The following is an 11,946-nucleotide window of genomic DNA, read 5'->3' as shown; positions in this document are numbered from 1 at the left end:
TGGTGCCGTGAACCCCAGGCTTGTGCATCCAACTACTACTTGACATGCTCCCTGCAACTCAAATTTAAGCATGTGAACTTTTGATCTGCCTCAAACCAGCCCCACCCATACTCTTCCCGTTTCAGTTAATGACGGTTTAGTAATTTCAGCCAGAAACCCTAACATCATCCTCAATTCCTTGCCTCCTCTGGAAGTTCTGTTGGCTGGACCTTCTCACCACCCCTCTGCTACCCTGCCCTGAGGCACCAAGGCTCGCTTGAGTTATCACAATGGGTTCCTAACCCATCTCCCTGTTTCTTCCCAGGACCCACTTATAATTCATTTTCAGCACAGTAGCCATGGTGATCATGTAAAAATATAAGTTAGAGCATGTTACTTCTCTGTCCCCAACTCTCTAGTGGCTTCATCTCAGAGTAAAAGCTAAAGTGGCCTTTAAGGCCCTTCCTGCTCTGGCTCTGACCTTGTCTATATCATCTCCAGACATGGGCTCCTCCTGGCTCACTCTGCTCCAGCCACACTGGCTCTTCCTGTCTTTCCAAACTGCCAGTCCTGCTCCTGCCTCAGGACCTTTGCTTATGCTGCCCCCTTGGTCTGGAATGCTCTTCCTTCAGATCTCCCCAAGGCTTGCCCCCTCAGCTCCTTCAAGTCTTTGTTCAGTTGTTAACTTCTGAGATCTTCCTTGCTGTCCCCCTTCCTCATTTTTCTCTATAGCAATTAACACCCTCAATATTTCCTTACTTGTTTCTGTCTGTCTCCCTCACTAGAATGTCAGCTTAATGAGCTCAGCGATGTTTTTGTCGGTTTTCTTCACTGGTCTATAGGAGGTGCTCAATAAACGTTAACTGAATGAAAGAAGGGGACACCTGAAGCCTGGAGAGAAGTGACTTGCTGGAGGTCACAGTCATCTGGAATCAATGGTTTTCATCTTGGAAGGAACAAAGCACCGAATCCTTCTCAAAGTCATGCCAGGTCCTAGCCCTCACCCCCAGGACTGAGCCGAGGAACAGCCCAGCCTCAGGGGGTGCCTGTGGGACTATGCCAGGACTGGGGTGCTCCCGCGAGGAAGTCGGGGGGCTGCCCTGGAAGAGGGATGGCAAAGGGGCTCCTCTGAGAAGGCAGCCTAGAGATACCAGCGCCACAGTCCTGCACTGGTGGCAGCCACGGCCAAAGCACATCTCCCCCGCCCTCCGGCCGCCTGGGTGCAGGCGTCGGAACAGTTGCTGGGCCCAGAAGCTCGACCCTATGGGGAGCGGCAGAGCACCGCGTTGCTGCGGGTCGCCCAGCCTCAGCGCGGCGACATCCTCGTGCTCTCCTCCCGTTGTTGGCCCCGAACCAGCAGAGGGCGCCCTGTCCCAGGTCCAGGCTCTGTCACCGCGCCCTCTGGCGGCCACACTGGTTAGGGCCAGAAGGGAACCCTGGATCTCCCCAGGGGAGGGGCCGTCCTGGCCCCCTCCCTGAAGCCAGGGCTCCAGACGCACAAGTGAAGATCCAGAGGGCCAGGAAGGGCACCAGCAGCCTGGGTGGCCTGGGCCCACCTGACCAGCAAGGTGAGGCCGCCAGTGATGACCACATCACCCCCACCAGGTGAGCACTCACTGTGGACCAGGCTCTGGCCAGTCCACTTTATACACACCCAGCCCCAATTACCCACCAGCAGACTAAGGCACAGGGCGGGGGTAGCAGCCACCCAAGATTGCCCAGCAAGGAGGTGATGCCAGTGGCCTGATGCCTCCTCCTGCTGCCCTCCCCTCTCTGTCCCTCCAACTGCTCACCCACAGACAGGGAAGCCTCCTCCCAGCTTGCTGAGATGTAGAGCTAAAAAGTATAAAGTGCAAGTATCAGCTAGCTTTTATTGCTGTGCTGGGCACCAGGTGTGTAGGGTCCACCTCCCACCTCCCTGCACCTCCCACTGGCCAGGAAGAGGGTGCTGGTGAGACCCGAAGGTGGAACTGGGGATTGGGCTGAGTGGAGGTAGAAGGGGGCAGAGGGGCCCCAGCGGCTGAGTCCTGGGGAGGGCTGGACTCCTGAGGTCTGCCCAGCTTGACAGGGAAGGCTGGGGAGCCACCTCCTTCCCTCTACCCCAGGCCCTGAGTCAGCCCAGGCAGGGCCAGGGGCCCCCAAGTCCTGCCCCTTTGCTGTGTGGCCTTTGGGGAAGGGGATCCATCTCTAGTGGTTTCTCCCGATGTAACATGGGTTGGCAGGGCAGAGAGGCCGTGCCTAAGGTGGCAGCCAGGTCTCTCTGGGTCTGTGGCTCCTGCCAGCCACCTCTTCCTCTGCTCCCTGGGAACTGTGGCCTGCTCCTGACAGCTTCTTTGGAGTCACCATCTGGACCTGGTCGGACAGGAGGGGCAGGAAGAGAGAAATAGAACTAGAGTTACTCACACAGAATCAGAGAGACCAGACGCCGACAGATACAGAGAAACAGCCAGAGTCAGAGAGAAAGAGCTAGAGAGAGAGGCGGAGATAGCCAAAGGCACAGCTAGAGACAGAGACAAAGCCAGAGACAGAGAGGGGAGAGAGAAGAAAGCTGAGAAGGGGACAACAGAGACCAAGACAGTCACACCACAGAAGGGGAGAGAAAGCCAAGGCCAAAGCTAGGGGCCTCTGCCAGCCTCACCTAGAGCTCATCCCGGGGGTGGAGGCTGTGCCCGCTGCTGCCAGCCAGGTCCAGGCGGGGCCCGCGCAGGGTCTTTTGCGAGCCACTCCAGCTGAAGATACGGCCGCTGTCGTCATCCCAGGGGGAGGATGTCTCCGTGTCACTGAGCCACTCGGCGTCCCCTGCGTAGTGGGTGGGGGCAGCAAGCAGGGGCCGGGCAGAGAAGGCACGCAGGTCCCTCGGCCAGAAGTGCGCCTTGTACTGCTCGCTGTGAGGTGGGAAGACAGCTCAGGGGGGCCGAGGCACGCCCCTCCGCCCAGACCACATGCCAGCACAGAACCGGCACCTCACCTGCCCAAAGCACCTCACTGCCCTCCCATCTAGTCCTCACAACAGCCCTGAGAAGTGGGATTTTTATTATCCCCATTTTCCAGATGGGGAAACTGAGGCTGAGAACAGGGAAGTCATCTGATTAAAAGCCACACAGGCTGCCAGAATTCATACCTAGGGTGGTCTAGACTCCAGGACCAGGCTGGGCTACTCCTTGGTGACGTGGAGCAAGTGACTTGGCCTTGCCAGTCTCAATCTCGCCAGCTGCCCAGGGAGGGGACTTACCACTTGCTAAGGTGGGCTCCTGGATGGGATGCCCCGCCCCGCCCCACCCCACCCCGTCCGAGCCTCACTTGGGGTGCCGGTCAAACATGATGGGCAGGAACTCATCCACAGGCAGCATGCGACGCAGAGGCTGGGAGGCCAACAGCTTGCGGGCGCCCGCCAGGCTCAGGGCGTATGCCAGTGTCCAGTAGGAGTACCCGGCCACCACCAGGCCTGGCAGCCCCTCCACAGCTGCCTCCTCCTCAGGGTTCACCTGCTTCCGGCCAAGGTAGCTGCAAGTGACACCAAGGGTCCCAGGAGTCACTGAGTCCTGGGGTGTCAGGGGCCCTTCCCTCAGCCCCTCCCGTGGGGCCAGCCAGGATTCCAGGCAGGAAGAGGCAAACCCCGGGGCGCAGGCTGCCTACATCAGGTCCCATGGCAGTTTCTCTGCCTCCACCTCCTCCATCAGCCGCTCCAGCCGTCCCTTGAAGTTGCTTTCAAAGCGCACATCGTCCTCAAACACCAGGACCTGAGCCAGGCCCCTGGCAGCCACCTGTGGTACACAATGGGGTGGGAGACAGCTCTTCAGAGTCACTACCCGCTTCCCTCCTGGCTACGGCCCACAGACTCTGCCTGGCCCGTCGCATCCCAAATGCTCGGCCCTGGCCACGTCGTGCAGCTGCTTCAAAGCCTGCTGGGGCTCCCACTGCCTAGGGACTGACATTCTAACCTCGCTCTGGCATTCAAGGCCCTCTAAGCTCCCAATCAAGCTGTCCAAATAGAATCATGATGGTAGACATGACCGCTGGCACATTCATTGAGCACTACGATATCCCAGGGGCTCTCGGGGACAGGAAACGTCCCCCCGTTGCAGGAGGGAGGCAGGCACACAGGGAGGGGACATCGCTTGTCCAAGGACACACAGGCAGGAAGTGGAAGAATCGGAATCTGAACCTGCTTCTGCTGGACTCCAGGGCCCAGCCTGCCACTTTGGCCTCAGCTTTCCTAAAGGAAGCCGGGGTGGGCAGGGGTAGGGGAGACTCCAGCCCCAACGTCCCAAAGAAAATGTACTTCTTGTAACTTTGGAAATGTGAAAAGAACAGGAAATCCGCTCAGTAAACAGTGAACTATATCATCCTTCAATTTGTTCAGAGAGGATAAAAAACCAACATGAATATCACTATAAGCTCACATACACATACACGTATATACTTTGGCTACAGTAGAAAATAAGAAGGAATCTGTGCCCATCACCTGGAGGTGGTGCCCTCGGAGGGCCCAGTTCCCCTGCTTTTACTCTCAGTGACCAGCGACCTCTCCGTGGCACTCACGCCCCAGCCCCTGGGCTGAGGCCTGGCCAAGCGCTGGGCATGTGCCAGGCCCCAGCCTCCTTCCCTCTGCCCCTAAACACCTTCCTGCCTCAAGGCCTTCGCCCTGTGGTTTTCCTCTGCCCAGAAGGCTCTTCTCCCACCCTCCCCTGGTGAGGCCCACGCTGACCCCCACACCAGGAGTTGGGGCCAGTTCACACTCTCAGAACAGCCCAGACCTCTCCCCTCCACTGCAAGCCTGGCTCTTTCAGATTTCTGTCCCCTCCTCGGGTCCCTGAGCCCCAGCAGGATTCCTCTGTCACAGGAAGGAAGGGACATGCCTGTTCCTCGTTCCCCTCTGTGTTCTCAGAGCAGAAAAGCTCCTAGCACACAGTAGGTGCTCAAGAGAGACTGTAGAACGAATAGGGCACCCCTCAGGGGGGCCCGGTACGGGGCTGAGCGCAGAGGAGGTTCAAAGCTGCTGGCCGGGTCTCTGTTACGTATTCATTCACTGGCGCGTCCCCTGAGCGGACAGGGCGGCGAGGGGTGCGGGCCGAGGCGGCGGCGTCCTCACCTCCTCCCAGATGGAGTGGTGGCTGAGGAAGCAGCCCACCTCGCCCTTGGTCAGCGTGCGGCCCGAGTAGGGGTCCTGGTAGCCGGGGAGCAGGTCCACGCCGAGGCTCCTGATGACACTGCTGTTGAGCATCCTGAGGGACACAGGAGTATCGGAGTGAGACCCCCTCCAGAGGGGCCTGGCCTGCGCATGTTGGGGACAGTCACACTGCCGTCTGGTTGGAAGGAGGTTTCAGCCACGTAACTCCTTGTGTGGCCTGAAGTTGTCAGTGACTAGACCTGGGGAACCTTGGCCACCTTGGGAGTTATGATAGGACATGACTGTTAGGACACATCCCCATCTGATAGGACAGGGGTGACCCTTGGGGAAAGGGGGTCAGGAGGCTGCCTGAGGGGGAAGCACCCCCAGATGACTGTGGGAACATGAGAGATACTTCCTGGGCAGAGGCCCAAGCGAAGGATGGACATCCTATGGTCAAACGGACTGAGGGCTTGGAGCAAACAGAGCGGGCACATGGGGCCATGTGACCCCTGGTGTCCACAGGAGCCTGGCCTCTGGATTCCCCTGGGGAACGTGGCCGGCCTGCCCTGACCCCCACCCCTCAGGCACCCAACTTCAGGATGGAGAGTAATGATTCCAGACACCTAACCCTTCGGAATACTTACCACGTGTCGGGCCCTGGCTAACTCCTCCTGAACTCTTACCAAACCCTGAGAGCAAGGCACAGTTATTTGCTATTTTTACATGACAGGGTTGGGGGCCGGGGTAACCTGCCAGAGAGCACACAGCTGGTAAGTGGCAGAGCTGGGCCCAGGCCCTGCAAACTTAACCGCTGTCCCCTGCTCCCTCTGGCGGGCTGAGGGAGGCATCTTGCACTGCCTGCGCCTGCCCTGGAACTCCCTGGGACAGTATTACTCAGGCCCTATTTGAATACCTCCTGGAACAGGAAACTCATTCAACTTGGCTGCGTTTCCCACTCCCAGGGAGCTCAGAGACGGACCACACTGCCCACCCCCAAGTGCCCAGGGCCCCATCCCCAGGAAGTCTCACCGGCCGTCCACAGCGTCCACCACCCGCCCAGAGATCTCCATCTCCCAGAGTGAGCTCAGCATGCGCTTACGGCGGTCGGGCCTGCGGGCCAGGCTGATGACAAAGACCTGGGGGGAGATGCGTGCAGGGGCGGGCAGGGGAGAGCCCATCCACCTCCTGCCCCCGGTCCTGAAGGTTGGGGGACTTACCTCATCAAACCCCATCTTGCTGGGCCTCTTTGGGGGCCGAGACACATGAGCTGAGGCCTGCATGGGGGGCCCATCAACTGCAAAGGGAAGCACGTCCAACCGTGAGTCCCTCCTGGCTGCCGTTAGCAGCCACCAGAAGTTTTAACCCCCGGCCTAGGCCTCGCTCCTGCCCTCTTCAGCAGAATGCCCGGCAAGGGAGGCCCCTGAGTTCACAGGATCTACCTGGCCCCGTTGTAGAGCTGGGGAGACTGAGGGCCAAAAAGAAAAGGGACTTGCTCAGAGTTATGGAACAAGTTAGGGCCAAGGCCAGAACCCCAAGCCCAGTGCCCACCCAGGTCAGGGGCCCAGGAAAAGGGGTGCTGCGGGGAGGCAGGGAGCCCCAGCAGCAGGGGGTGGAAGAGGCCCCAGCCCTCACCTAGAGCTTCCAGGATCAGGTGGATGAAGTTGACCCTCTCATCCTCCAGGCCCTGGTGGGATTTCACGGGCACATTCGTGTACCCATAACGATGCTCATTGCACACGTGGACTGAGACCCCTGCAGGGACAGGCTGAGTGAGTGCTGGCGGGGCGGGGCGTAGGCCCTCAGAACTCACCCAGAGATCCTAGGCCCGGCACTGCCAGTGACCCAAAGTGGGAGTCTTCTCTGGGACTCAGTTTCCCTACCTGTGGGACCAGAGGGAGAAAGGGCTTGATTCACAGTATCTAAGGGGTCTTTCTGCTGAGATGGTTTATTCATTCAACAGACCTGTCTAAGGCACCTACTGGGCACCAGGGCTACGGTGGTGAGTGGTGATGAGCAAGACACACGGTCCCTGCATCAGGGGATCAAGGTGAGGAAGGAGCAGGCCAATTCCCACCTGCTGACAGCCCCAGGATGCAGTGGGCCCCGTGCTCCACCTAAATCCTCCTCTCTCCCCCGCCCCATCCTGAGCCAAGAACTATCACCTGTGCCCAGAGCCCTCCACTTCTCTCCGTGTTGTCTTCCAGCTGACACCCAGAATGGCCTTTTCCACCTTCAACATTTGTCCCCTTTATTATAATTACCCTCAGGGCAGACACATGGTGTCCGTGCCCAGCACTGAGCACATAGCCTGGCCCAGAGCAGGGACACAGCAGCCGGATGGCCGTCCCAGCACTGGCCAATTAACAACGGCTGTCCCTGGAAGTAGTGGTAGTGATGAAAAAACAAGGGAATGCTTTTGTTTCCTCTTTTTTCCCCTCCATTTATTTGTTTTGCCTTCACTCGCTTTTTGCACTTGATAAGACTGTTTGCTTCTTGTATGCCTGTACGCTGCAGACTTCCCCAGCACCTCGTGCACAAGACAGACTCACAGCACCCTCTGCTCTGGCGACGACCCACATGCCGCTTGCTCAGGTGTAAATCGTCACCTCTAGTTCACCCTGACCACCAGCGAAGTTCTTTTCCATCCGCCAGACAGTCTACATCTTGAATAACACGTTCTCTGCCGCCTTCTCACGAACTTTACCCCAACATCGGTGTCTCTGTCTCTCTCTCTCATCTTCTGACTCTTCCTCAGGACTGGATTTATTCCATCCACACCCAAACACTTTCTAGGAACTTTCATCTTAAAAATAACTACCAACACTAGAGTGATCTTTTCACTGTGCAAATCTGATCACACACAACACCTCTGATGGCTGCCGACACGCACAGGCTAAATAAAGATCAGGTGCTTGCCTGTCGGTCCTCAGAGGCTGGCCCCTGCCTCCCTTTCCTGCCTCGGCCTGCAGTGTGTCCCCTATACTTGCTGCACTCCAGCCACATCCTTCTTATGTTCCCTGCTACCACAGGGCCTTTGCATCTGCTGGTCCCTCTGCCTGAAATGCTCTTTCTTGCTCTGTTTGCCCTGTCAATGCTTGCCCATACTTTAAATCTCAGCTCAAAAGTTCACTTCCTCCAGGAAGCCTTCCCTGACCAGGTTAACTCTAGTCTAAGGTCCTAGAGCACATGCAATCAAGTTCTCCTTCTGTCACCATTGTGATTGGACATTGATTTTTGTGGTCCTTTGATTGACTGGACTGAGGCTCCAGAGGGCAGGGGCTACCTGATTTTACTCCCCACTGTCTTCCCAGTGCCTGGCACATGGCAGGTGCTCCAGAAATATTCAACTAGTGAAGGAATACATAGAAGTGCCAAGATGGGGACAGCCAGAAAGGCATCTAACCCACTGGGGTGGTGGTTTCAAGAAAGGCTATGAGAGTTAACAGGATGAAATGCAGAGTGGGCAAGGATGTGCTAAGCAGAGGAAACAGCATGTGCAAAGGCCCAGGGACCTCCAAGAGATGCTCAAGGAGGGCTGGTCCTCACCAGCAGCCTGGCAGGCATAGGCGAAGACGATGATGTCGTCGAAGGGCCAAGTGTAGTTGGGATGAGGCGGATAGAAGGCGAGCTGGGCTGCTCCTTCGGCCCGCAGGGATATCAGGAAGGTGGAGTGGACCATGGGGACACGGAAGCAGCCCCGGCGCTGGCGGTTCTTGGTGGGGAAGTACTCGGCTGTGCGGCGGTAGTAGCCCTGGGGAAGCGACATGGTCTGGGCTGTGAGGGGGCTCCCCCTGCCACCGCCCACAGACCCCACAGCCTTCAGGCTCTCTGCCCTCCATATTCCTCCTCCCAGGACCTCAAGCCTCCTGAGGCCCCATACCTGGCCTCACCTGGGGGGTGATCCCACACCAGAAGTTAGAGTAGTAGGTCTGGGAGTCCAGCATTGGGGCCACCACTGGAAGTCCCTGCTCCACCAGAAGTCGCAGTGTCTGGTTGTTGGTCAGAATGTTGTCTGTGTCTGCAAACTTTGGGGAGGAGGATGTCACACGCCCCAGCCCTGTCTGGGCTGCAGAGTTCACTGATCCCTCCAGATTGCCAGAGACCTAGAGTGGCTCCCAGGATCCAGTGGGAGTTCCCTTAGAGACATCTAACCAACAAACCCAGCAGATCTGTTTCTGGACCAGGGATCTAGTCGGGGGCACTGGCTCAGCTCAGGGATTGGGTCCAAAGATTACATCTGAGTTGCTGATCTAAGAACCTTATCTGAGATCTGGCTTAGGGAATGGATCCAAACACCTACTCTGAACTCTAGTCTGGGGATCTAGGCTCAGTTTATACTCTGGGCTTCAACCCAGGAAACTAGGCTTGGTATATATGCTGGGATCCATCTGAGGAATCCAGGCTTAGTACCTAGTCTGAGCTCAAACATAGGGATCCAGGCTCAACTTCTGGTCTGGGTTCTGTCCTAGGTAGCCTGCTGAAGGATCCAGCCTTCAGGTGGTTCAGTCATAGCAAGATTTCTGTTAGGGACAGATACTGCCACCTTTCAGAAGCCCAATCTTAGGCCAGGCTTCTTACCAAGATATAGTCAGCCCCCCAGCCCCTGGCAAAGGTAAGGGCCTCCTGCTTCAACTCCATCAGAAACTGGTGCCTCTCTTTGGTCCAGTGCTTGGGACCCTCTTCATCTGGGTAGGACCTGAGGGGAGAAAGAGATGAGATGTTCCCATGGGGTAAGTGCTTCTCTCTCCCTGCAGAACAATGGCCAGAGCCCTGGCCTGGAGCCTGTGGCTCTGGGCTGCCCCTTCCTCTCTGGGTTGCAGCCATTCTCTACCTCCCCCTGCACACCTCCCCTCACATCACCACCTGGGCTCCCCCTCGGGCCTCCAGACCACGGCTGCATAGTCCTCCCCCACAGCTGCCAGCCACTCCTGTAGCATCTCCGTGGTGTTGTCCACGTTGTGGTCTGTGGCACACCTGGGGAACAGAAGAAAAAGGGTGAGGGGTTCAGCCACCACAGGACCGAACCCCAAGGCAGCCTAGATGCCAAAGCACCAACACCTTTGAGGCTGGCCTCTCCTGGGAGCAGTGGAGGCTAGGTATGGAGGCAGGACGGCCAGGTCCTAATCTCAGTTCTGTGAGCTGCTGTGTGACCTCAGGCAAGTCCCGTCATTCTCGGCTTCGCTTCCTCCCTCAACTTTAAGCTGTCCTGCCTATGTCATGGGCCATGAGAAGAGAAGGTGAATGCATTCTGAAAGATGGAAAGTACCTCAGCTTTAAGGATCACACTTGCCATACTCCCTGGTTACCTTCCTTCCTTGCTGTGTGACCACAGGCCAGCCCCTTTCCCTCTCTGAATCGGGGCTAGACAGAAGAGCTGCTGTTTTCCTCCACCCACAAGTTTTAATAAGAACCAAACCATGCTCTGAGCATCCCTGAGAAGGCTGATGGGCCTGAGCTCTGCCGCCATGGAGCAAAGCCCCCTCTCCTGGGGAGCAGCTCTCATAAGGAGGTGGGGGCTTAGGCAGGACCCCAGGGTTTAGGGGATGCTGCGCCTTTAAGCCAATTCCCCAGAAGTGAAGACTAACTACGTGTCAGCTTTTATAGGGCTGGGAGCTAACTAACTCCCAAACTGTGGTAATTGTGGGCGGCCTCCCCAGGCCACAGCTCCACCCCCAGCCCAACTTTTGGTGTGTTGTGAGGGGTGGTTTGTCATTTCTCTCAGTTTATGCCCCACCTTAACCCCGGATGCCTCCTTGTTCCCGCTATAGGCTGGAGATTGTGGCCTCTGATCCCACTGCCCTATGGGACTCCAGGGAGGGGGGCTACCCTTGGCTGACAAGACCCAGCCCCTCCGCTAACAGGAGCTGGCACCAGCCAAGCTGCAGGGGAGCCAGTCTGACACCCCTGTGCACACGAGCCCAGGGCTGACGGCACTCCCGCCTGCTCCTCAGGACCCTCCTGTCCGGCCCATCCCTGCCATCGTCCCTGCCACGTTGTACCCAGAGGACTCCAGAGGTTCCTGTCTGCTCCTCTCCAAGTCAAGCCAACCACAGGTCCCACTGGGGGTTGCGTTTGGGCTCTGAAGGCTGGGCAAGACAGAGTGGGCCCAACTTACACCCAGGGGAGGCCCCAAGAGAAATAGGGGGCCAGAGGAGAGGTGAGTGTCCCGGGTCTACCTAGGGCCTCAGAGGTCTGTCCTTGCCCGCCAGGGGCATGGGGTCCTGCCTGGGGCTCGGGGTTGTGGAAGGCCTGCCTGTGAGGGTAGGGACCTGTCTGGGTGGTGTCTGGGCAGGGAGCGGATGGGGCCGCCTGGGACGGGGGCCCTCTGCGAGGCTGGGGAGTAGATGCCAGTGGGTGCCAATGCCCGGGTCTCTCTCACCAGAGGGCCAGCCTGGCCCGGGGGTAGTCCAGCCGCTCCAGCGCGCCCAGGTAGTGGGGCAGTGAGTGCTCGGCATTGCGGGCCAGGATGGCAAGGACCACCGCGGGCAGCGGCGGCTCGGAGACGCCCGCAGCCTGGAGCCGCGGCCCCAGCAGGAGCAGCAGCTGGAGCAGCGGGGCGGCGGGGGCAGCGCGCATGGCGGGCGCTCGGGCGGCGGCAGCGCCCCCCCGGCTCCCGGCCGGGCCAAGGGGAGTGGGCGGGGTGTCCGGGCGGGGCGGGGCCTGGGGCCCGGGCGGGGCCGAGGCGGACCCGGAGCGGGGATGGGGAGCATAACCCCCCAAAAGGGGGCTCTCACTCTCCACCACGGGGCGTGGATTCTCTAGTTTCCTCTCCTCGGCCCGGGGCGCGGGAGCCAGGCCGGAGACCCGCCCCAGACACCACCTGGGAACAGCCCCGCCCGGCTGGACCCCGGAGG

At 58.7% G+C, this 11,946-nt stretch overlaps 1 protein-coding gene across 1 annotated transcript; it reads right to left on the bottom strand.

The window, feature by feature from the left end:
• Positions 1-1,825: 1,825 nt before the first annotated feature.
• CERCAM (cerebral endothelial cell adhesion molecule) lies at positions 1,826-11,689 on the bottom strand. The gene is made up of 13 exons (XM_069474722.1): positions 11,472-11,689; positions 9,956-10,066; positions 9,671-9,788; positions 8,983-9,117; positions 8,639-8,843; positions 6,725-6,844; positions 6,310-6,386; positions 6,122-6,228; positions 5,072-5,204; positions 3,616-3,743; positions 3,280-3,483; positions 2,618-2,864; positions 1,826-2,331 (listed from the first exon to the last, which is right to left on the bottom strand). The coding sequence occupies exons 1-12, from the start codon at positions 11,666-11,668 to the stop codon at positions 2,618-2,620; spliced, it is 1,782 nt and encodes a 593-aa protein (XP_069330823.1). The 5' UTR covers positions 11,669-11,689; the 3' UTR covers positions 1,826-2,331.
• Positions 11,690-11,946: the final 257 nt, after the last annotated feature.

This window comes from Eulemur rufifrons, chromosome 7 (assembly GCF_041146395.1).
Source record: "Eulemur rufifrons isolate Redbay chromosome 7, OSU_ERuf_1, whole genome shotgun sequence".
In the NCBI taxonomy this organism is placed as follows: domain Eukaryota; kingdom Metazoa; phylum Chordata; class Mammalia; order Primates; family Lemuridae; genus Eulemur; species Eulemur rufifrons.
Note: the sequence above shows the minus strand (reverse complement) of the source record. Positions and strands in the feature narration are given on the sequence as shown.